The sequence below is a fragment of the Cryptotermes secundus genome, unplaced genomic scaffold (genome assembly GCF_002891405.2).
Source record: "Cryptotermes secundus unplaced genomic scaffold, Csec_1.0 scaffold251, whole genome shotgun sequence".
Lineage (NCBI taxonomy): Eukaryota > Metazoa > Arthropoda > Insecta > Blattodea > Kalotermitidae > Cryptotermes > Cryptotermes secundus.
This window is the reverse complement of record NW_019744108.1, coordinates 943,284-969,552: the sequence shown is the minus strand read 5'-3', so window position 1 is coordinate 969,552 and position 26,269 is coordinate 943,284. Positions and strand designations below refer to the sequence as shown.

The window sequence follows — 26,269 nt, the reverse complement described above, 5'->3', positions numbered from 1 at the left end:
TGAGGAACAGGGGTCATACCATTTTTGGTCAAGAACTGTCGTACAGACAGGGCTGTGTGAGCAGGGGCATTGTCATGATGGAAAAACCAGTCACCCGACTGCCACAAATCTGGCCGCTGAGCTCCAAGTCACTCCCGACAATTCCACAATTTCTTCAACGGTCTGTTGTCGATCTTCCTTGATGATTTCACGAATTTTTTCAACATTTTCATGTGTTCGGGCTGTGGAAGGACGACCAGAACGAGGTTTGTCATCAACTGACATTTCACCATTTTTGAAATGGGAAAACCACTCAAACACTTGAGTTTTCCCCATAGCATCGTCCTTGCACACCGTTTTTAACATTTCAAGAGTTTCTGTTCCACTTTTCCCAAGCAAAAAGCAGAATTTCACCGCCACACACTGTTCACGAAACTCAGCCATTGCAAAAATGACGATCACACAAAACAGTTGTCATGATAAACTCTGCCGAAACTAGTCCTTATCTTCTGAAGCAATGGTAGTCGGCTTATCGACTCATGAATGTTAGCTCTATGCGCTCATAGCGGCAAAACGCAGTACTACAAAAGCTCTGCCCACAAAAAAATTAGTTCGTTTTTTTTTTGGTACCCCATCATATATAGAAGGATGACAGTAATGATATAAAAAAGTTCTCATTATCATACCTGCTTGGCCTTTGTCTGGTTGTGTCTGGCCTGTACCAATACGAGGAGCAACATAACCACTAGGAGGCTCAGCTGACTGCTGTGACTGTGGCTGTTGTGGTAGCCCCTTTTGTTTTTGCTTCTCTGTTTGGTGTGATGGCCCAGCATCACTACCACCAACTGCTCCTAGCTGAGGTGGTGGTGCTGGTTCCTCCTGCTGCTGCTTCTTCTTCTTCTTCTTTTGCTGCTGCTGTGGTTGTGATAGTTCCACTTGTTTAGCTTCACTTTCTTGTTTCTCAGCAGCACTTTGCTCTGGCTTCCCCGGTTGGTCCCCACCTTTCTTTCCTAAAATAACACAGAATACTCTATGTTCCCGTATAATATTTTTTGGCTAATTCTGTCATACTGCTTATACTGAAGCATTTATTATACCAAAGTACTAAATTACAATTTCTTAGTGACAGGTCATATATAGTGTACACCCCAAGCGATATGGACATTCAGGTCATGGAATTTTTTAACACTTCTGGAAAATATAAATGACCAAAAAATGTATCATAAAAATAAAAAATAAAACTGATGTTAGCATGTTAATACTCTCTTCTATTACACATGCCACCACACCACTACATGTTTTGATCTATACGACCACCTTTGGGTGGTTACACAAATGTACAATCACTGATAGTAAATTTATGTTCAACTAAAATGGATCTGAATTAGTCAAATATAGCAAAATTTAGATATATCATTTAAATTTGTGCATCATGTAAATATCTTAAGACATTAAAGAAAATAATCATTCCATAAAAGGCAGAAGTTTTTTGATAGGCTGAGTGAGTATCAGTTTTGCAAGGACTATCATTGGTCCAACCATAAATTCGCATTGCCATAGCTCAAGCAGTTAGTCACTGGCTTCCCACCCTGGTGGCCTGGGTTCAATGCCGGGTTGGGTAAAGTGGGATTTGTGGTGGACAAAGTGGCACTGAGGTAGGTTTTCTCCGAGTACTTTGGTTTCCCCTGCCAGTCTTCATTCCACCAACTGCTCCACAATCACCCTCACCTATCATCTGGGGCTGGTACAATAGGCCAGAAGTGGCCGCAGTACAAGGGACTTCGTCCCACCTCACTAGCAATAACAAAAATCATTGGTCCAATGTAACCACTATTTTACATGATGCTTAAACTTAATCAATTTTTTGTAAGATTCAAGGTTTTCACATTGGTGAATATGAAGAATGCCACCTTCTGGGATGTGGTGCCATGTAGATCTTGTGTGATCTGATGTTTCAGAGGAATGTATCACCTCCATCTTCAGACTAGAAAAATCCTGAGCAAGGAACCAGTGTGAGCAGGTGGCTGCTGACTGGAGGCGATATGTTCCTCCAAAACATTGGTTCACACAAGGTCTACATGACACCACATCCCATAAGACTGCATTCTTCTTTTATCAATTTTCTCAAGAATGACTCACCATACAAAGAAATAAGATGTGTCATAAAATATACAGTTCATTTAAGATCTGCAACTATTATTCAAAACATTTTTAACACAGACAGTACTTAATAAAATACGATATATTATCAACAGTAGTAATGCAAGCATCTGGAAAATGTGTATTCAACTGGAGCATGGCTCTACATTACTGTTTACCTCAGAAGAAGAAAAATTGACACTGTCTTTGATACATTATCAATTGCGTGGGAAGATTGCACAACGCATGGCCTGCACTGGAGATCTCTAGGAAAGAAGAGCTTATTGCTGAGAGGGTTGTTGGTGGTCATGCGTCAGGTTTAAGCAGTATTCCTGTTATAAACAATGCTAGGGTGTCTCCTTTTTTAGATTAAATTCAAAAGCAGCAAGATGCCTAACATATATTAAATGCAGTCCAGTAGCCTTTGAAATTCACAGACAAAATGCAGAAACATTAAATTGAATAAATATCTTTCAACCAAAATATCAGGAGGCTTGAGAAGCAAAAGTGATGAATTACTACACTCTTTTGAAATAGACAACATAAACCCTCACTTATTATGTCTAAGAGAACATCACATGGTTGAACAGGAATTGCTGCTCCTCTCAATGAATGGTTACCTGTTAGGCTCAAGTTTTTGCCTAAAGAGCCTACAGGGGAAAGGAGTGTGTATTTTTGTTAAGACAGATCTACATTTCGGTAAAATTGACATTTCTCATCACTGTAAGGAGCAAGACTTTAAAATCTGGGCAATACAGCTAGCAACTAAAACATCTTACCCAATTATATTAAGCCTGTACAGAGCCCCTTCAGGAGAGGCTAATGAATTTCTAAGCAGACTAGATGCAACTTTAAAATATCTGTACAATCCAAAGTCTGAGTTTATAATCTGTGGAGACATACACATAAACTATTTAAATGAAAGCAGTCAGAAAAAACAAGTAAACTCTTTAATAAGGACATACAATGTCACACACAGTGAATTTCGCAAGAAAAGTTCAAAATTCCTCAAGCACAGCCACTGATAATATCTTTATAGATAATGCAAGGTTAAGCTCTTCTTGTACATCTCCTATAGTCAACAGCCTTTCTGATCATGATGCTCAATTTCTTACAGTAAATAATATTGTGACATGTCTAATCATTGCTGGGCAATAGGAGGTGGAATGAGTTACCACAAAGACAGACCCTTGATAAATGGTTGGTTGCCAAGTTGCACAACAGTGGAAATGAGGTTATGCAACAGTAAGGAAAGCGGTGTTTGTCGGTACCGAGCCGAAGCACGCTGGTTACTATGCAGCGTTGCCCAGCAACGCCTCTGTAAACACAGCATCACGCAACAGAGGAGCCTGTGCAGTGACTGTTGCTAGGCAATTGGTAAGTGCGACGTCATGCAACAGTGAAAGCTGTCTGTAACTGTTTACTGTGTTGTCAGTGCAGAAGCTACATAACAGGAGTATTCATCAGTGAGAGGGAGGAACCAGTGAGTTGCAGTCTAGCATTCACCGGAGTGAATGGAAGCAGGAGAAGTAATTGTGATACTGCCGATGGCAGTAGTTGTGAGATTGTAAATTGTGTAAATGTAAGAGTGAATGTGCAATAAATCCGGTAATCCAGAATGGCGTGAAGTTATTTGTCATGTGACATATACCCAACATGTGACAATATTATTGTGGAAGTAAATTCAGCACCCTTTGAAACAGAGAACCAGAAAAATAAATAGTGAAACCATTGCTCAATTTCAACATCTATTAGAAAATGAAACATGGGAACCTGTTTTCAAAAATAAGGATACAAATTATAAGTTCAACTCTTTTTTATATATTTTTCTGAATATCTTTGAAGCCAGTTTTCCTATGCAGAATAAAAGTGTAAGCAGAATAAAAAACCACTGGATTACAGAAGGAATAAAAATATCTTGTAAACATAAAAGGTGTCTGTATGTAGACAGCAGGAGCAGTAATAATCCCTACATGAGAGCATACTACACAAGGTATTGCAAAATCCTGAGTTATAAAACAGCCTAAAAGGCAGCATTACTGTAGGCTTATAGTAGAATTGAATAATCAGATAAAAACAACCTGGAATATAATAAAATATGAAACAGGAAAATCACATCTGACTGAACAGGCACCATCTCTCCTTATAAATGATAAAAAAGCTGAGGACCCAGGAGAAATTGCAGATGCCTTCAATACTTTTTTTCTAAAATTTACAGAAAATCTAAACTTGCTTTAGGAAGTGGGAGATAATGTCATTTCATTTTTAAGAGAGGCATTTCCTAGAAAATTAAATGGCATTGAAACCATTCCAAACACTGAAACTGAAATAAAAAGTATAATAGATTCCCTCAAAACAAAAAACTCTTCAGGTTATGATGGAATAACATGTAAAATTTTAAAAGTTTATGCATCTCTAATCAGCAGTCCATTAACGCACATCTGTAATCCCTCACTAACCACAGGAATCTTCCCTGATCTTAAGATTTCAGTAGTAAGACCACTATATAAAAAAAGGGGACAAGACTAGTATGTCAAATTACAGGCCAATTTCACTGCTAACTACTTTCTCTAAAGTACTTGAAAAACTTGTGCACAGTAGGTTAAGCCACTATTTTCAGAGTAACAATATACTAGTCCCAGAACAGTTTGGCTTTAGGAAAGGAATTTCCATTGAAAATGCAGCCTTTAAGTTAACAGACAGTGTGTTGAAATGTATGAATCAAAAAATGCATGTTGGTGAAATATTCTGTGACTTGGCAAAGGCTTTTGACTGTGTAAATCATTACATTTTATTAACTAAATTTCCTTCATTCAAGGAACATTAAGTTGGTTCAGATCCTACCTAAAAGATAGAAAACAAAAGATTGAAATAAAATCATCAAATTCAATCCAAAGTACCTACTCAAACTGGGGAATAATAAAACATGGAGCTCCACAGGGGTCAATTTTGGGGCCTTTGCTTTTCATAATTTATATAAATGACCTCCCTCCTACACAAAGACCTCATCAATACCTATAATATTTGCAATGACACTAGTGTTATAATTTCTTGTAAAAATTTAGATGATTTCTGCATTGTATTAAGCAAGGTTCTTTCGCAAATGAGTAAATGGTTTTCTGCAAACAAGCTGTCCCTGAACCTAGAAAAAACAAATGTAATAAAATTTATAAAAAAAAACAAAAACCTCACCACAATATCCATTAATCACAGGATATAATGATAAATATATAGAAGAGTGAGTAAACACAAAATTCCTTGGCTTGCATATTGATAATCATTTAAACTGGAAACCCCGTATTGATCAGTTGATTCCAAAGTTAAGTAGAGCATGTTATGCAGTTAGATTCACGTTACATATTAGTAACACTGACACTCTCAAATCAATCTATTTTGCTTACTTTCACTCTTTAATGAAGTATGGAATAATTTTCTGGGGTAATTCATCTGACAGTAAAATGGTATTTACATTGCAAAAGAAAATCTTATAATTCCTGTAGAGAACTATTTAAGAGACTACAGATCTTAACTTTTCCTTGTGAATATATATATATATATATTCATTCATCAGTAATCTGTCAGATGACAGGTCCACAGCCTCTTCCAAAACAGTTTCTCCACTTAATGCGATCTTCTGTTTTTGGAAAGAGACTATCCAGGAAAAGTGATAATGTGGTAGTTTTTCCATTTGCTTTCCACATCGCAGTACAACAGCCGTTCAAACCACTCTGGTCACGCCTGTTGCTATACGAACTTGAACCATCTCGAGCATCATTTTCTCTGTGCTTCAAGTCGCCGCTGATGACGCTGCTTCCGGCATCAGTTTTCGGTGTCTCTCTTCGTCTGATGCCTACCCTTTGACCTGTCCAGCCAAGGGAGGCCCTGCCAGTAGCTACGCTACCGCTGGTATAGCTCTCAGGGTCCTTGGCATACTCAAACACCCTCACCACGATAAGGTGGAGACACCAACGAGGGGATATATATATATATTCATTAATAAACTCCATTACAAATAACAAAGAACATTTTCAGATGAATGCAGATGTACACAGTGTTAACAAAAGTCACAAACACTGTCTTCATAAACCAAGTGCTAACGTCTCATGCTTTTAGAAAAGCACATATTATGCTGGGATCAACATTTTTAATAACCTGCCATCTCATCTCAAAGGTCTTTTGAATGAAAAGGCACGATTTAAAATAGCACTGAACGATACTTATATACACATTCATTCTACTCTGTTGATGAATACCTATTGTCTAGAAAATAACTTATGTATCTTTAAATAGCCTTGTGTGTAGTCACTGTGTATTCTTGGTTTCTCTTGTGTGAGAACTCCATTGGGTCTGTACATATGTTTTGTATTTACATGAATATTCCGCATCCTAGAGTCACTGTGACTAACTCTGGATTCATGGAATGCAATGTAATGTAATGTAATGTAATGTAATGACGTGCCTCCATTCCTTGGCAGGCCGTCGTCACTCCGACCGGTATCACTATCGGGACCTCTTCTCGTTGTGCCGCCGCAGGTTTCGCGTCCACTGGGCAGGCCACCGTCTCTTTTTGGGTAATCGGCATCAATTCATCTGCAGGTTCACTGACCGGTATCACTGCGACGTCATCTACAGGGATCTCTTCTTGTTGTTCCGCCTCAGGTTTCTTGTCCACTGGGGCCGGCTTTTCTTCTAATAGATGTGCCTCCATCCCTTGACAGGCTATCGTCTTTACGTCTCTTTCGGGTTTAAATGCGTACACCATCTCCATGTGGCTGGTGCTCATTATTTCTCGCATGGCTTCCATCCGTGCTTGGATAGCTCTTGTTTCTGTTTGGGTGGCTTCCATCCTTTCTTGGATAGCTCGTTTCTTCTCTGGTGGCTTCCGTTTCTGCGACCAGCTCTTCTCGCATGGCGGCCATCTTTCCTCGCCAGGCANTATATCGCGACAAATAACTTCACGCCGTATTTTATATAGCGAATTTTATTTCACATTCGCACTTACAATCACCCAAATTACAGATTTACGATTACTGCTATCTGCAGTATCACAATTAGTACACTCCAAACGCCACAATACAACTGACTGGTTGCTGGCTAACTCGGAACTAACTCGGAGGTAGCTCGAGGACTGACTCGTAGGTAGCTCCAGGACTCGCTGACTGGCTCAGTACAACTGACTGTGAATAGCCTTCGTTGCAACTTATGTAGCCTTGATCGGACAATTGTCGTCTGGTGCCTTGTTGCTAGCCACGCTGTCCGGAAGTAACCGCTGTTACTACTTGGTGACGTCACCGCTGTTGACTCGCGTTGCCTAGCGACCAGGATGCTAGGACTCGGCTAACATCGGCTCGCTTCGGCTTCGCTCGGCGCATCACGGCTGGCGGGGGGTGGGGGAGGCCTCATAGCTCAGCATGTCACAATATTATAATCATGTACTGAATTAATAGGCATATTTCAAGCACTTCAGAACAATAATGAACTATAGCATGACAGACATAAGTCATTTTGAGATTCCATACCTGTTAAGTATTAACCACAGAATAAAACACCTTACCTTTTTTCTTCCCCATTTTACTGCATCAAATTATCTGAAACACAAAAACTTGAAATTATGAACAAATAACAGATTAATTATATGATTAGCAATTATCAAATTAAAAACGGGAAATTATAAAAAAAATCACAAACTAGTTAAATAATAAATTCATCATCATTTTTGTTGTCTTCATCACCATCATCATTTATCTTTATATGGAAACCATGTATGAGACTCATTAACCCATTTCACTGCTTGCATAAAGAAATCCTGGTGCTTAAATATTTACTGAAAATAATATAATAGAACAACAAAGCAAAATGACACGAATATCAGCATATTATCTGATATCGGCTGTTCGCAGTGCAGCGTACATCCAAAATGTAATTTTCTTGCCACTGGCACTCCAATGTACCTCAGATAACTTTAGCTGTAGAGAAAAAACTTCTGAGTATAATTAGTATGTTTGGTACACTTACCACACATTGCTAAAAAAAAATAAGTCCAGTGGACCATGCTTGGGTAAATGGGATGACTAAAATTTGGTCCTCCTCTACTAACACACTTATTCAGAAACTGGACATTCAATAACTGCTACACAAAGAAATCATCTGCAAAGTGCACAAACCTGCTACAAAATAGACTCAAATCAGTGAACTACATATGAGGCAGTGAAGGCTCTGATAACAGAAACTCTGTAATATAGTTAAATTTTTGTTGCAAAATTCAGTGTGTGGAAAACTGTAAGTCTTTAGTACACAGCTTATTTGTTTTTTATGGTTATTTTCATTTAAATAGGAAAGATATTTCATAACAGCAAAAATGTTCATAATTTTGCTTTACCTTATTCAGAGGGATGGATTAAGCACAACAGATTTATCAAAGTTGAGTTGCCTTCTTTTGGATAAGGTGATTACAAGCGAAAATTCTGACAATTTAATTGATTCGCTTTTCTCAGAGTGCGAAGTTTTAACTGTCAATCTTGACAAACCATCGATGAATATACTTATGTAGCTATCTATCGCAAAAAGAAAGTTTAACAGTTCCAGTCCCCCGTCTAAGGATCTTAAGTGTGTGTGCATTTGAAAGAAAATAATAAGCCACATGGTAACCTGAAGAAGGTTCCTAACTTTTATTGTGCCTGCCTGGTAGCAATTTATCCACTGAAAGTGTGTTTTCCAGTATGAATTACATGTATGTGGGCACAATAAAAGTCATTTTAGCAGCGAAAACGAACGACTTATGTTTAGCGTTTGCTGAAAATTCTTGCATCAAATCCTGTAATACTGAATAAGATAAATACTACGCCATCTTACGGGCCACGTCTTCAAAACAATCACTGTACTGTTGAAATAAATGTACATTACGTTTACAGCTTCAGAGCGTAGATTTGTTCACTACTTTCATGTACTCTCGCAACCACCTTCATTATATATGCCTAATTATTTATACTGTCCAACAACAAGGATATAAACAAACATAACTATTCTCGGAATATTATGTATCATTTAAATGGCAGATGTATACACCAGCTCCACCACTCGAAAACAATGTCCCCCAAAATGCCAAGAACATGGTCGCGTTACTATGGATGTAAATGTAACTACACACCCCATCATCATTGCTGTAAATCAATATAAAATTACTACAAACTGCAATAAGAATCTGCATAAATATATTTGTTTTTATCTAATCCAGTTCTCTTCCGTTACTTTTGTTCTACCTCACCTTTCCTTTCCGTACTCTTAATCGCTCTTAATCTCTCAATCTTCTATACTCACACACCAATGACGCTTATGACCGCTTATGACGCTTATGACCCTTATGACGCACCACTAGGGCGATTCACGTCGATCCACGTCTCCACGTCATCCACCTTTTTTTCCTCCTTGTATCACATGACATAATTGACATAAACACACTGGCTTCGAAACGCACACAAAACATACTACATGCCGATGTGTGCCATCTATGATTGGTATTGGTTACGCGTATAAATATGCAGGTGGACTCTATTGGTGGGAAACATTGGGAGGGGCACAAACTACTAAACCTACTAACGATGCAGTAGCGCCATCAAAAATTGCTTGATGCAAGAAAAAATATGAAATGAAATGGTATAATCATGTAGAGGCGATGCATTCTGAACCTCTGAACGTTTACCGAGGCAAGCACATTTTTACTGCCTTGCTAAAAGACAGAACACTGAATGTCCAAGAAGACGCTAAGGAAAACAATTCCTTTACTCTCGTAACGGGTCATAGATAATCCCTGTATTGGCAGTAGTAGTAGTACGCAAAAGGTGTTCTTATTTTTAATGGTTTCTCCGTGCAACTGCTATGGCGTAAATGAAAGCACTCGAAATTGCCAAGTGCGCAGATCATTATTGCCATCCTCTGCCAAACTGCATAAATTTGATCATATCTGAATATTTTATGTACACATTTTGTATTGTGACTGTATTGCATGTTGATGGGTCCATTGTTTTTATGTGTCTTTTTTTTTGGCATTTTGACATGTTCTATATCCTACGGCATGCGTGACCTAAAGGATTTACGGAATTTAAAATTAAATGAAAAAAAAAAATGAAATGGACGTTCGTCTACAGCAATCACAACACACGTATTATACACATATTTAGTTGAACCTATCACAGAGCCCATAACAAAGCAATTTGATTGTATGTTCCATTGGCGGCAGGTATGGTCTGTATTGTATTGTATTGTATTTATTTATTACATACAAGTTCCAGCACATCCATACAAGGCCGAAGCCATTGGATATAGAACCTGTCACATCACAAGCTTGCTAAATCAGCAAGTAGTCAACAGAACAATGCATATAAATCCACAACAATAAATCAAGTATATGAAACCCTACACATCACTGCAACTGCATAACCTACCATGTGTATATAAAGTATACTACAAAATTGGAACATATGCATGACAATAGATCAAATAATGGGTCATAGCTAAACAAGAAACTATCCCTAATTAAAATATTCATCTAAAGTGTAATAGGATGTAGTATGTAAAAAAGCACTTAAAGCTGCTCTAAATTGCTTAATATTATGGATTATCTCCTTTATATTTAAAGGAAGATGATTAAAAAGTTTAATACCAAAATAGTAAAGTCCTCTCTGGCAAATTGTCAAATTTGTCTGGGGGCAATAAAGATCAAAATTACGCCTAGTGTTAAGGCCATGAATTTGTGACGTCATGTGACACAAGCCCATATTATCTGTTGTCATCGGTTATGCAATAGTGATTCACAATGTATAATTTATTGCTTATTCTCTCCTGATTGGTAAGTATAGATTTTGATTTGATGTTGTGAAACAGGCATCAACGTTTATGTACGAAGTTATATCTCCATGTCACACATAATATTTTTGTATATGAATCTTATGCCTATTACACTGAATGAAATTAGAGATACATAGAATTCTATCATTCCAAAAATTCTTGTGGTTATGATGACATTACATCCAATTTACTGAAATCTTACACAGATTACGTGTGTATTCCATTCAACTGTCTTTGTAGTAACTGAACTGAAGTAAGTTCTTATTTGTGTTATGACATGTTCTACATCTTTCAGTTTGGCCAAAGAAGGTCTGCAGAAAATCAAGAAACTCTGACTGTATTACTGTATTGCTTCTTGCAGTACAAAATGAAGCAAAGGAAAGTACACTAGGCCTTGTGTGCTTTTCATCTAGTAGACAGAAAATACAGCATGGTTTGTCTATTTTAATTCATGATGTAATGGCTTTATTAAGCGTTGATTAATCATTGTCACTTCCATTAAGTTAGTGATAATTCCTGTGGCAATGATTACATTAATTCAGTTTCCTAACTGTAAGTAGCCAACAACAGGGGAGCACTACTAAATATACCCCAAAATTGAAGAAATGTTTACAAATCATGAAGGCCACTTTCCTATTACATATTTCTAGTCCTAGAACTCTTTTGTTGTGAATACACAGTTATACTTTTGATTTGTTTCATTCTGTTCTGTCACACTAATAATATTATGAAAAAGTTAAATAGTTCTGTCCACCAACGTACAAAATAAATACATTAAGGTAATGACATTCAAATACAGTGTGATAATGGTACTGTAAATCTTGACACCTTGGTCACACACACACACACACAGTCACATGTTTACTTCATAATAATCATAGGATACTGTCTACATATTTGATCAGTAATAGCTACTCACTCCTCACGACTCGTTCTTGAATGGTAGGACATGAAAGGCAGAACGACATCACACTTTTAGCAGTATGGAATCATGAACTTCACCTGGCTTTTCCTGTGTGATGCTTCCCTTTGTCAGCACACACCTTACATTTGCACTGTGATCTGCCTGACTGTCCAGAGTGTGCTGCTGGAATCCTGTATAGATATTAGTCTCTATCAAAGTCTTGCTAAAGGATTTGTCTGTAACGCTCCTCTAATTTTAGATCAATCATTACTGACTGGAACTTCTGCCACTTTTGAACAAAATTCTAAAGCCAAAAATGCTGTCTGCTTGTCTTTCCGTGTGAAACGCAGACGTCCATGAGAGAAAGGACAAAGAAGTGGAAGAAAGGTTTTGTTCACCATTTTACTAACATTCTTTGAAAATAATAACATACCAGCTGCCGGTTGGATTTGTCCACACTGATCTAATATTTATTATAGTCTATTACTGTTAGAGGTCTATTTTTTTTCTATAAAATCCCCTTGATTCCAGCACATCAATCATCCTGTCATCATATAAGTATACAAAATGATCTCTTACACCTCTTTATGCTGATAGTTTCTAAAACTTTCTTTGGTTTCTTTTATTTTCTTTCTGCCACTACAGTATGTAGTGTCCATAAATGGTCAAGGGTGTGGGGGCATGTGAACCACCAGTCCATGTACACTGCATAACCCTTATTTTTTTATGAGGTCACACAGTCTGTTCACTATGTTGAAAGAACTGTTGTAGTCAGGTTCTTTGGGTTGTGCACCAGCATATGCTTCCTTGTTGCATATGTAACCACTCTTTGCTTCATAAAACTCACATATTTTTGAGTCGTTCCTTTCACATGTACCCTGAAATGTGACCTTGAAATGCACAAATGGCCTCATTTACCACTGGAATTTCTTCTGGTGTGTACACTTCTTGAAACTTATCTGTCAATTTACTGAGAATGGGGCAAATTTTATACATGTATTATTTATTACCTGGTTGGCCCCAGGCTACATGGTTATCACTGTTAATTATGTAAAGCATTCTTAGGATGCCCATGAATACATCCTACTACATGCAACTGACTTTACACAATGAGTTTTAACAACTGGATATTATCTCGTACGTAGGGTTTGCATACCACACATGTAAAGCTGCTGCCAAAAACAGTTACATCCTTCCACTGGGCAAACACTGATTTTGGTTTCAATGGGTCTACCTGGTTTTTTGTGTGTGTTCTTTTGGTAGGAGTGCTGTTTTACATAGCTGTTTTTTTCGTCGCGAGAAATTTTGAAAGTCTCACTGTTGGAAAAAAGGCAGAATAATTCAAAATGGGTACCATCTTCTGCCATTCCTGGGCTACAACTAATTCTGAAGACCAGAAAATGTATGACTGTTTATTGGAGCAGTTCTTTGTCTCCATCATAATTCTGCAGCCATCTGTTTTCTCTTTGCTGCTCATTTCAGTTTTTGCCTTATTTCTGACTGCATGCAAGGAGATGCAATTTCCTTGTCTTCCTCATCAATAATATATGAGGCTGTTCGGGACTTTCAGTGTCTTCTGGTATGTGTTGTCTGTAGTTTTGAATTCATCAGAATCTGAATCATTTACTACTGCATTAATATTACCAGCAATACAGACTAATATCAATATCTGCACTTGCCCTAACATTTTCCATTCCATATGGACTGCATTACAAAATGAATTGAGACAGTATATCATCCAATTGCATGGAAAACTATTCCTAGGACAGTACCTGACTGGGCCTTCATCCTTGATTCAAATTTTAGCATGAGAACAGTTTCTGATTTGGGGGACATAATAAATGCGGAGCCTAACTTTGGGTGGTACCACTTCACATTTCTAATTTCCAGTATGCAGATGAATCTGAAATATAAAACTATAAGCTTCTTTGAGTTGTCAAACAGTGAAAGTTTTACATCAATATGGCAGGTAGTTTCTTTTACCACAGGTTTTTTAATTTTGTGGTGGCAGTTGTGCTGTTGTTGGTTTCCTGGTGAGGCCACCTGTGTGGTATATGGGCTCTAGTTGCATTTAAAGTGTTAAGTGAAGAACATGAACTTAGAGATGTTTGGATCTGAGAATCAGAAAGTAACATGATGTTGGACAAAATTGCATAATGAGGAAATTCATAATTTTTACTTGTCATACAACATTACTATGATGATCAAAATCAAGGATGATGTGGGTTGGGCACATAGCACATACAAGAGGAAACATGCACACAAATCTTTGGTTGGAAAACCTGAAGGGAAGAGACATAGGAATAAATGAGAAGACATATTAAAATGGGTCTTAAGGAAAACAGATTGTGAGGGAATGGACTAAATTAATTTGGATCAGGAAAGGGTCCAATGGCAAGCTCTTGTGAACACGGTAGTTAAGTCTTTCAGTGCCATGGAAGGTGGGAAATTTCACTAGCTGAGCATATATTATCTTCTCCAGAAGGACTCTGTTACATGGTATTAATTAGATCAACTTGAAGTCACACAGTTGCTGGAAGACAAATATTTATTATCAGAGAGCTTGACCTTACACACATTAAGTGATATTGAAGCAGGAAATCGAAAATATATTGAGGCATCTTGATTCACAGGACCATGTAGTGTGCCTTGCAGTGTACTGAAACAGAAAAAAGCTATTAATATAAACACCAATGGCAAACACAATAAAACAGGTACATTTCATGCCATACCCAAGGTCTGCATTTATACTGTGTTCATGGACTTTATTAACATATTAAATAAGACATGTACATTTAATGAGTATGTATAACTTTTATTCAAGGCTTTTCATATTACCAGAATACTTACTGAGAAAAGTCAAAGAATGTATTAGGCCCTTAAGTACTATAAAATGAACGAAGTTTGCTCAATGTATCGAATGTAAACAGAACTGGCATACATTGAAAACTTCTATTTGCTGTTTCGCATATTTCCTAAAACAGGTGTAAAACTGAGGAAAATTGAAATCAAGGGAATAACTTTAAAATGCAGAAAAGGTCCTATAGCTCTCACTGTAATGGACAGCACATGTATATTCTAATGAACATACTTGTATTTCATATTATTATTTAAACACAAATACTGAAACTTTGGTGAATACTAATATCAGTGTTGAAATTTTCAAGTAAATTACTTCTTTATATATTGGTAGTTATGTATGTACACTTGGTTCTGAACTCCATAATTTTATTACAAGATTTAAGTATGTACCATCAAATCAATTACAGACAAGAACTTTGTATGAATACATCATTAAGAATATTCTCACTTATTTAAATCCTAGTAACATTAAGCAGTAAATTGACCTTTACATGATCAATAATGTCTTGTGATTTAGTGTGACTATAGATGGGGTTTTGATCGGTAATCAGATTTACTGAAATCTTACAGAATGTAACTACAAATAACTACAGCACTAACGCTAATTCACACACTTTGCACTTCACTACAGCATGGACGAAGTCTTCTTAGTCTGCTGATCTTCACTGGTTGCTGCCTGGTAACAGTTTCCAATGCCATAGCTTCCTCAACTCCTCTGTTCATGTCCTTACTGCCTGGTGACTGTTTTGCAACTCACTCATTGTGACTAACTCCCAGAGTCATCAGACAAGAAAATGTGGTCATGAGTCCTGTGGGACTCGGAACCAAGGATGACTGTGCTGGTGGAGGCCAGCAGAAATTTACCAGACCATACCAAGTTAGTTAGTCAGTTGCAGTAATGAGCTGTTTGCAATCCAACATCATCCAGCGAGGACATGAGACCAGAAGCAGAAAAGTACCCATTGGTGGGAGCTGCTACCTACGAACTCCTGAATGTTTGGAGTAGTGAGTTTTAGAGTGTGTACATCTGTGAAACTCTTATAGATACCTGTAGTTGTGAGTTATAAGTATTCAGTAAATCCAATGAGCAATCCAAACCCCATGTCACTAACATATGATGGTATGTTTCAGAAGATCTTTAACTCTTTAGTTCAGAAAATGCTAGTCACAATGAGAATACCGAATTATATTTTTTTTCATATCCCCATGATAACCTCTAAAAAGAGGAAAAAACTTTACCACACCTACATTATTATTCCAACATTAGTGTCATAATGTATTACACATGACTGGAAGTTAGGAGATGGACTTGTAGTTATGTACTTCAGTCATGTTTGCATATTATGAGTATTGATAGAATTAGCAGTCTTCTGAATTTCATAAATTTTCATGACACTGAGGATACACGGCAGCATATTTTTACCTCAACTTTTTGTCATTAAGTTTTGGTTATATAGGTAATTATTCATCAAATCCATGTATCTCAGCATGGCATATACTGAATATGTCAGTTTTAAATTAATGGTTATTTGGTATGGCAAGATGACTAGAAACAGCAAGGCATTAAGAAAGAACACATTCCTTCACTGGCCTAGCCAGCAAACCGAAATTTGCTTCCCTTGGCCTCTTCGGATTGGACGAATTACGAAGATTAACGAAAGGAAACTTGGTCCGTCCCACCCAGCAGGGGAATGGAGGAGGAGGCATGTGGCCTTGAGCAGGAACACGCGCTACATGACAATATTCACATCCTTATTATTCAAACTGAATTATTTATATATGACTTCTTTTCTTTTCGTTTCTTAACTACGGGAGCAATGCTTCCCTTACTTCCATGCACAGCACGCCACTGCCTTAGAACTTCCAAATGGGTTTTATCAGAAGTATAACATGTTTCAGCCATAGTATTACTTACCAATGAATTCTGAGACAGGATCATTCTCCCCATCACCCCTCATCGTGCCAGTGATTTCTTCATTTTCAACCATGGGCAGGAAAAGCTGCACAAATTCAGGTGTATATGGTGGTGCAATAGCTTCCAGCACCTGTAACACACAGTGTACTTTACTATAATAATTAAAAGAATACAGCAACAGACCACTCAACACCATCATAATTATCCATTGACATTTTGGCATTTCCATCACAGCTGTCATCCCATGATGAAATCTTCCATTCCTCATTATCAGGGCTCGAATTTTGATGACCTGAAAATATTTAAAAAATGACCTATAAAATGACCTAAAATATGACCCAAAAATGTAATATGCAGGGCCCGAATTTTTATGACCTGAAAATAATAAAAAAATAACCTATAAAATGACCGAAAAAATCCAGAAAAATGACCTAAAGGAGAATAGAAAGAACACTTTGCTTCCATGTTATTCACATTTCAGAAAACATATGAAGATAAATTCCCTAAAATGGCCAAAAGTGACAAGAAATACCCTTAAAAGTCCAAAAATTTACCAAAAAATTACCCCCAAAATGAAAAAATGACCTTAAACCTAAAAATGTCAAAAAATTACCTATAAAATTTACATTTTTGTAACCAGCAGCTCATATCCAAGATTTATATATTTAAGAGCATCACACAGGCTACAAGGAAAAAAAGATGACATGTCATCAAAATCCAGGCCTTGCTCATTATATATCCATATGTACATACAGCAAGGCAGAGTTATGGTAAAAACTGATATTTCAGAGACCTACTCTGTCTACTTCATCAGGGTCAAGCTAAGAAGATTTTAGTGCAATTTATTCAGTATCATGGCTTCATATCTTACTCCAACAAAGACTCCTACATATATCAGTGTCAACTCTTTCCTCACTCTAACTTCCATCATTTGGTCTGTCTGTCTTGTCACTGGTCTCTCGAATGGTTATTTCTTCAACATCTTAATTTCTGATGCTCTGAAAGGGTCTCTAAATTATTTAATTTTAATCATCTTCAAATAAATCATATCCACAACGCACTCACTGCAATTTTAGCCCTCTTGGTGGCAGAAAAACACAATAGCAACTGCATGAGTCAGATTTTATAGTTATCCTGTCACATAAATGAAATATTACTTGCAAAACATAATTTGTTGGAAAGCTAGAACACTCTGAAATTGTATGAATCATTATGAATAATCCTGCATATGACTGATCAAATTCTAAAATATTTCATGACAATGTTTCAACTGTTTTGAAGCTATATAGGGCTAAATGAGCTAGGAAGATGATCACGAACAGTGTAAAATTTGGAAGGTGGAAGCTGAGACATACTTCAAGATATTATCATGGAATCTGTTTGGGGACAGTGAGAAAAACCATGAAACTCTCAACAGGAAAAGCCAGCAGCATAGTTCTGGCCAGATTCAAACTTGATTATTTCCCACATAAAAGTCTAATGTTCACACTACAGTAACTGTATGTATTTACCTCTGTGACAAAGTAACGTATAAGGGATATGTCGGTGTCACCACGTAACCAACACTGCTTGATGTACTTCACCACTGGCACCACACAACCTCGACTCAAGAGATTCACCATGCGATCCAGCAGCATTTTTCTCATCTCCAACTGCACAATTTACAACACAATTATTATCATAAAAGTGCATGTCAGTAGCTGACACAAAGATTCAACACCACCAAAACCAAAGTCAGCCACTGGTCATGATCTCAAACCAGATATATCCATCTCCCATCCTCACAACTATGTCCCTAAGATACATTTTAATGTATATTAAATCTTCCACATGTCTGTTTTCCAAGACACTTCATCACCGAAGCTTTATATGCATTTCTTGTCTCCTCCACTATAATACATAGAGCCTATTGCAGCCTCAATGATTTCATTAGCCTAACAATAGAACACTGCCTCTACAACAATGAACTTAGTTCTTACATAATATTCTGAACTGCCCATGCACTTCATCTCTCCTAGTTTTAAGTATTTTTAACAGAAATCTGTAATATATGTTCTTCCCTCAGAATATGAGATCAAGTTTCACACCCCTACAATAACACTGGTAAAATTACTGTTTCATATACTTTGATCTCAAAAGTATATATGGCAAGTTTCTGAGACATACGTACTCACAATTCCCAGAAGTTTACCTTCTCCAATGCTGCATAACATTTCAAACCAATGGAAAGGGCTCTGTATGTACTGGGATACACACATACCTGTACCAGGATCTCCAGTTCATCCTGTTTTGACTCAAATAGCTGAATTAACAGTTGGAGGACCTTTGGATGAAGCAGGAGATGACATGTGACCACCTCATCGAGAAGAGCCAAGTGGATTGGCGTGTGTTCTGTACAAAGTTTGAAATAGCTAGGTTCTGTGACTGTACTTTCCACCCATCGCACCACACCAACTGATACTACGGGGAACCTACCAACATAATTATACAGTTATATTATTTTGAAGCTTTGGAGCTGAGGAGTAGAAAGATATATTTCAGTCTGGATAAGGATTTCAGATGTCCCAATTTTTGTGGGACAATACCAAATTTGAGGGGTGTGTTCTGTGGCCTGCTTAGATATATGGCAGCGCACACTAGGGGGGGGGGGAGAAAACTCCGTGGCTTGAGTCCGCATGATAACTATACTAACTGAGCGATCACCGCTTGCTCGTGAAGTTAGTGCCAACTTTAGTGGATAGAGGGTGTTGCATGGTCAGTGCACTGAATCCCCATAGCTGTTATTTCGGTTTTCTAGACTGGAGCCACTATTTCCTTTAAATAGCTCCTCAGTTATCCTCACAAGGCTGAGTGGACCCCGTTCCAGACCCACTATTTATCAGAAAATCTGGTAGTGTAAGGAATCGAACCTGGGATCTCTGGATCTGTAGCCAGGAACTCTTGACCACTAGACCATAGAGACAGTCACACACAATGTACTGCTTTTCAGAATTTTGGATTGCACAAACAGAAGTCAAGTTTTTTCTGCATTGGTTGCTGTGAGTTTTAGTATGTATATCTTCATCTTGATATTTTGTATTATCATTGTATAAAATAACATAACCAGGACAATTTGTAGTGGTTTTGTTGTCATCAATCAGAGGAGGTCAGAGGACAACCTTTGTCCGATAATTCTCCAATATATATGAGTTATTAATATACAATCCCTTACAAAAAATTCCTATTTCCTGGTAAAATAAAAAAGCCACCTTTTTTTGTATCATTCATTAACCTTTTCATTCTACGTATTGTTTAGTTGGCCAGCATTGTTAAAAGACACATGCATGTTACAGGAATTTGGATCTTAGCAACATCTCCTATATGGTTAACTACACACTTCAACTCCTTGCAAATTCATTCGACAAATTTTCAAGAAGTTGAAATAACCAACAGTATACACCAGGAAAACCTTCACATTCTCTTTGATTTCCTGGTCACATTAAATTGCTATGATATCTGTCTGCCCATCCCTATAAAAAGTATCACATCTCATGATTTTGATGTTTTCTTAGTGTTTCTTGTGTTTTTTATCTTTATGATTTCATGATTCTCATCTTTGTCATTTTCTTGTTCTTAATTTTGGTGTCAGACTTCCAGTACCCTCCCCCCAGTTTAAGAAGATATCCACTGTCTGGAGCACACATACACGTTTCAAAGAACGAACGATTATATTTTTAAAATTGTATTACAAAAATTAATACAAGTTCAAATAGTTCTGAGAGAAACTAAGCTTCTCACCTAAATAACTTTAACCTGGGTCCTCTTTTTTGCCTGCATAATGTCAGTCCAATATTTGAATGCCCAGAAAACAATGCCACATCTGTGATGGGATTCCTTCTACAGCACAGACTGTGAGCCATAAAATCTTTATATACAAATGACATTAGTGGAGGAGTACATCTGTGGTTTACTTACTTCCAGAGGAAGCAGTTCATGACAGTTAAATCAGGAGACCCTGGAGGCCAGTGGATTTTGTATAAGCAAAATATGAAATGTTTGTGCTACATATCACACATTATGGACTCGCATGTGTTGAAATCTCAACTTGCTCTTTGCACTGACTTTCTTGGGTTCTGAACAAAATTCTGCCTTATGGCTTCACTTTACCTTGTGATAGTGCTAGCAGTCTGGGGTGCTTTCTTTTCTTTATGCTCCTGGTTGTTCTGAACTGATCTACTACTAGGGGACATTTTTATTAGAAAATATGTTTCATTGTTAAGTCATTCTGAAATTCCTTTTAACACTTTTAACTAATTCTGTCTCTGCCAACCACCACATACACAGCCTTCTGTTAGCTAGACACTATTTTCAGAGCAACTACCAACTGGCCCCTGCTTTCTCTCTGCCATTGCTAAGTTTGCTACATGTGCACATCCATGTGTGCTCAGTAGAACATGTAGCAGTTCTTTTTTCATCTGCTGAAAACTGCACTTTTGTAGCTTTACTGACTTTCACAATAAAATTCTATGAAACGTGGTCATTCTTGAAGAGTTCTATCTTATGGGACATAATGCCATGTAGTCCGTTGGAAGTCAACTGATATTTCAGAGGAACATGTCACATCCATATTCAGGGTGAAATGTCCCTCTCAAATGTTAGTTGACTTTCATGGACTAAACGCCGCTATATCCCAGAAGCTAAGACTCTTAATAACCACCACTGTGAGAACCTCAAATCATACCGTGTGGTCATTCATACTTTGATGTCCTACATTTTCCAAACATGTTCACTGAAATGTTGTGCACTCATTAGGGCTGATGTTCGTTCATTGTGGACACACACACAAAACCAATCATACAACAGATATCATACAGCAAGTAATCAATTACTAGTCATTATATTTGTTCAATATTCATTAATGTTCAACAATGCAATGCAAGACATGTTAGGTTCTGGATCTAAGAAAAATCACCACTGCTTCACCATTTTGTGAATTAGGAGACGCTAGGATCACTGGCTTACTGTTGCATGATTCTTACCTGATACATTGATATAGAGTGCTCAGTTCAGCTATGAGTTCTGCTGAACCTCTGTTTATGTTACAAATGCTATGAACCTTCTCAATTGCCTGGATTGTAGCCTTCAGCTCCTCCTTATTGAGTGTCTTGCGTGCTGGCTGTCCCTTCTTGCCAGATGAAACCTCACACACACTAGCAGCATAAGCCAGTAGATAGATATACTTTGGTTTGTGTTCTGGATTTAGTTTTATGCCTGGTTTAAACAATGAGTCTACCAGCAGCTCTGCAACATATCACTTTGTGTTAATGTTACCATGGAAACAGACTGTAGACAAAGGAACAACTGCCAGCAAAAATACAGTAACATTACTTAACTATAATGAATTCTGAGGAATGGCTCAAAAGATATGTTGCAGATGCCAATTGGGGAAAGTTGTAGATTGATACAGGAATAAATTCATATAAAAGGCTAGTTATTGTTGTCACCCTTTTGCTTTCTAAAATATTAAAGGTATGTATATGGTAAAAAAAAAAAGGTAAAGCTATCCCTGTAACAGGCCCTGGAGGCCCATAGGGTTGTAAGACATTGAGACTCTGACATATTCTGGACAATCGGCTCACAGATGGTGATGAGGCCGTCAGCCTTATGCACCAGCCGCCCTTTACACCCAGGAAGATTCCTGGTACCCATTTCTGTTAAAGAGGCTGAGTCGACCCCAGGTCCATCTGTGGCTGGAAGGATGAGGTCCAGAGTGACCTCACTGGGAACTGAACCCATGACCTTCTGGCTTGTAGCATAGTGCCTCAACCAACTACGCTACCACGTGGCCCCAGTATGTATAGGGTATCCCACGAAATGTCTGCCACACTTAGGTCAATAACTGGGTTACAATGAAAGAAAAATATTACATCAACATCCTGAATCAGGTTTCGATCTGTTATCGTTGTTCCCAAATATTTGAACAGTGCCACATTTTCAAAACATTTGTTTTCTATCGTTATGTCACGATTTTGCCCTGTATTTTGGTGACAAGACAGCAACATATACTTAGTTTTCTCTGTGTTTACTTCTAGACCAACCACCTTACTTGCATCAATTAAAAGTTGTGTGTTTTTCTTTATGGTACCTATATTATCACCCAATAGATTCACACCATCAGCACAGACCAACAGCTGATGTGGCCTGTTTAATTTCAGACCCACCTGGTTTTCCTGGGCCTTCCTAATGGCATATTCTAAAGCGAAGTTGAGAAGGAGTGGGGATAAAGCATCTCCTTGTCTTAGACCATTCTGGATACGAAATTTATCAGACAAATGTTTACCTATATGGACTTTACCATAAGTTTCGTTTAAAAACATTTTAATCAGCTTAACTAGTTTCATGGGTATCCCAAACTCTATCAGAATATTGTACAATACTTCCATCCTAACTGAATCATAGGCTTTCTTGAAGTCTACAAATAGCTGATGTACTGTCTCATTGTACTCCCAACTTTTTCCAATATCTGATGAATGCAAAAGATCCGATCTGTAGTTGATCTGTTATGTCGAAACCCACACTGATGATCCCCAATAATTTCATCTATATATAGGCTTAACCTTGAGAGACAAACTTCATATATCACCGGAAAAAGAAGTAAAGTGAATTGAGGTCTGATGAATGGAAAGAGAGCTCTGCAAAGGCATAGGGGGAGGTGGGCGGAAGCAGCTGAGGGTCTTGTCCCATGGTAACCTATGTTATTAGCAATGTTAAACCTTCAGGCTATGTTACCAGAAAATTCATTAGACAGTTGAAACAATAATGCCAGGATAAGGTAAATACACGATATAGTTCTTCACTGATTTCTGTACATTGTTACTTAGTTGAAATCAGTTCCTGGTTTTTACATCAAACAGTTGTCATTCATTAAAAGTATGATAGCTAACGAACTGTGTGATGCCATGAAGCATACAATATATTCCACACAGCACTCACCCAGGAACTGAGGAGTTCGAACCAAGTCAATAGGTGGTGGATCCATGGCAGAATAGTTGCGGAATAATACTGTAATGTCAGCTGGGTTCAACGTGTTGCGTGACAGCATGGATGTGAGTGCCTGACATGCTTGTGGAAACCTCGCAGCACCATTCAGTGCCATCGTGATGGGGGTTACATCATGCTGGCTACCACAACAGAGAATAATAAAAAGGATGAAGGTAAATCTGTGCCTGTAAATAAGTATGATGACATGAAGGGATATAAGGGATATGGAAGTAAAAAAACACATATTCTACACCTCAGGAGATGAAGATGAGTCACTTTTTTTTGTTTAAATTACAATTCTGTCAATATCTCAGACTATACAGCGTTGGATGGTACACTGACTGATGAATAGTTAATTGGAAGGGAATTGGAAATAAGCAATCAATGCTTAATAAGGATACTATCCCAGCATTTACCTGGAGGGACTGACGAAAACCGTTAAAAACCTCACTTGGGATGTATGCATGTATTTACAGTGGGTGCCCAGAGTTACATAAGTGGGTTCAACCGCATAATACTCGAGCAAAATTGTACAAACTGGATCAGACAGAAATCCAGATGGGCCATCTGGTAATTCATTTACTCCTTTGTCATTGCCAGTATAACCCAAATGAATTGATATGGCTAAGGTGAAGGATGAAGTTGTACAATACAATAATATGTTTATAAGAGTAGACAGTGAAATACTTATTAATAAAACCCTGGTCAGGGATACAAAGGAAAACTGGGTATCAACAAGCTGATCAGATACAGGAGGAAGATTTTCATAAAGTAATATTTCTGGACAAAGTAATATGGCAGAGCATTGTAACATTAAGAGCAACACTGACTCAGATTTCAGATAGGTTGAGGAGAGTGAAACAAGCATCAACATGAGCCTCTAGTTCTTCCTTTGTGGGTTGGTGACAGGTAGTAACTGCAGTTTCAACAAAGTTATACATCTATGACTAAAGGTGACAAATATTTGACTTTTCATCCTTACAACAGCATCAGGAGTTAGTGCTACCACACTGGATTTAAATGGACAGCACTGGTCTTGTTACACTGTTCTCACACACAATGTGTGGCAGCAGCATGCTCTACATTCACTGGCTTATCTCACATGCCTTTAACTTTTGCATGTAATATAAGCATGTACCAACACTTATTCACTTGGTAATAGCTCAGCCTTATCGACTGCTGACCACAGGTAATTTCATGTATAGTGACATTCTTCCAAGTGATACATGTTCAAGAACAGAGGCCCCAGACATAAACAATAAGCTCAGGGAAGAATCTGTAATGCCTGCTTTCCTTTAAAAACTTGAATCCTCATGGTGAAGCAGGCAAGGACTATAAATTAACAATTATACAATTCAGAAAAACATTTCTGGCATAATTCCATTATTACAAATTCATCCTACACATATGTTAAATTTAATGTTCCATACAGAATTGTAACTGTTTATAACAAACCTCAACACAAAATTTCAAACAAATAGCTCCAATGGTTCATTAACTGCTGCCATGTAGTAGGAATTTAAATATGAACATCATGCAGCCACCTTCCTGAATTCCACTCAGTTACAGTAGATATTAATGACAGCTGCATGAATGAATGAATGAAAGTATAAGGGGTGGGCTTGATAGTTGCATACTTTTGAAACTCTATTACCACACAATGCTTCAAGTTCTTACATGAAATCACAAACCTTTCTTTCCATACAAAATATGGGAAGTGGAATAAAAATCCACCATTTTTATAAAACTACATATATGATGATAATAACATAGTTCAACCTTTACCAGCCATATGTTCCATTATTTTGAATGTGCATGAGTACAGTGCTGCTGGCCAAATGTTGCGCTTTTTTCAATACTAACATATTAAAATTGAGTTAAAATACATCCATCAACACTGTGAAAATTGGGAGATTTAAAATTACTTATTCCCTTTCATTAAACAGTTACAATTGAATTTAAACATGACCACCAACCTCACAGTGTCAGACAACTTAAAATTCTTGTTNGTTGGTCACGTGTGTAAGTCCAAATCCCACTTCTGACACCAATGTATCGTGTTTCGTTACTGAAGATGCCGTAGAGGTCGTTAAGTGCTTTATTCAACAATCTACAACTGTCGGCTACAATTAATTATAACAATGTTACGGGTTTCCACAGTTTACAAACCCTACAACAAAATCTCTTAACACAATCTTCACTTGTCTTCACGTACTAATAACGCGGGAGCTATACAAGTCTCCCTCAATTACACACTCCAGATATAACTGGCTATCCCGAACTATCACTGATTCNCACACGCGTCTGTAGCTCGTAACTTGCGAACTGAGAACTCGTTGGTAACGCACTGACTGGCTCGCTTTACGACTCGACTCGGCGACTGTTACTTTATAACTGAAGTCGCCGACTGCTACAGTAGAACTGACTGGTACCTGCTGTGCAGCTCACTTATATAGCTGCAGTGCTTGCCGGTTGCGTAATGAGTGCAACGTCACAGTAGGAAGTTGATTACGGGTACGTAGCGTTGCGCGTTACGTCACCGCGTAGGGGAGTGGCGGGGCGGGAACTCGCTTATTACCGTAGTAACGCGAGCGTTACGTTACGGC

At 37.7% G+C, this 26,269-nt stretch overlaps 2 protein-coding genes across 4 annotated transcripts in view; both read right to left on the bottom strand.

Annotated features, from left to right (window-relative positions):
* The window catches only part of LOC111874416 (protein argonaute 1C), a gene marked incomplete at its 3' end in the record, with an annotated part of 45,101 nt that extends 35,619 nt beyond the window's left edge, over positions 1-9,482 (bottom strand). The window contains exons 1-3 of the mRNA XM_023869913.1: positions 9,383-9,482; positions 7,673-7,706; positions 666-989 (exon numbers count right to left, since the gene is read on the bottom strand). Coding sequence (XP_023725681.1) covers positions 666-989; positions 7,673-7,688 — 340 coding nt within the window. The remainder of the gene's footprint in view (positions 1-665; positions 990-7,672; positions 7,707-9,382) is intronic.
* A 4,900-nt stretch (positions 9,483-14,382) lies between these two features.
* Positions 14,383-26,269, bottom strand: part of LOC111874395 (negative elongation factor D) — a 35,675-nt gene continuing 23,788 nt past the window's right edge. For all 3 annotated transcript variants that reach the window (XM_023869863.2, XM_023869862.2, XM_023869864.2), the window contains exons 9-14: positions 23,616-23,803; positions 21,662-21,923; positions 18,904-19,114; positions 18,155-18,295; positions 16,644-16,773; positions 14,383-14,525 (exon numbers count right to left, since the gene is read on the bottom strand). In XM_023869863.2, the coding sequence (XP_023725631.1) occupies positions 14,494-14,525; positions 16,644-16,773; positions 18,155-18,295; positions 18,904-19,114; positions 21,662-21,923; positions 23,616-23,803 (964 nt within the window). In that variant the 3' untranslated portion in view covers positions 14,383-14,493. The remainder of the gene's footprint in view (positions 14,526-16,643; positions 16,774-18,154; positions 18,296-18,903; positions 19,115-21,661; positions 21,924-23,615; positions 23,804-26,269) is intronic.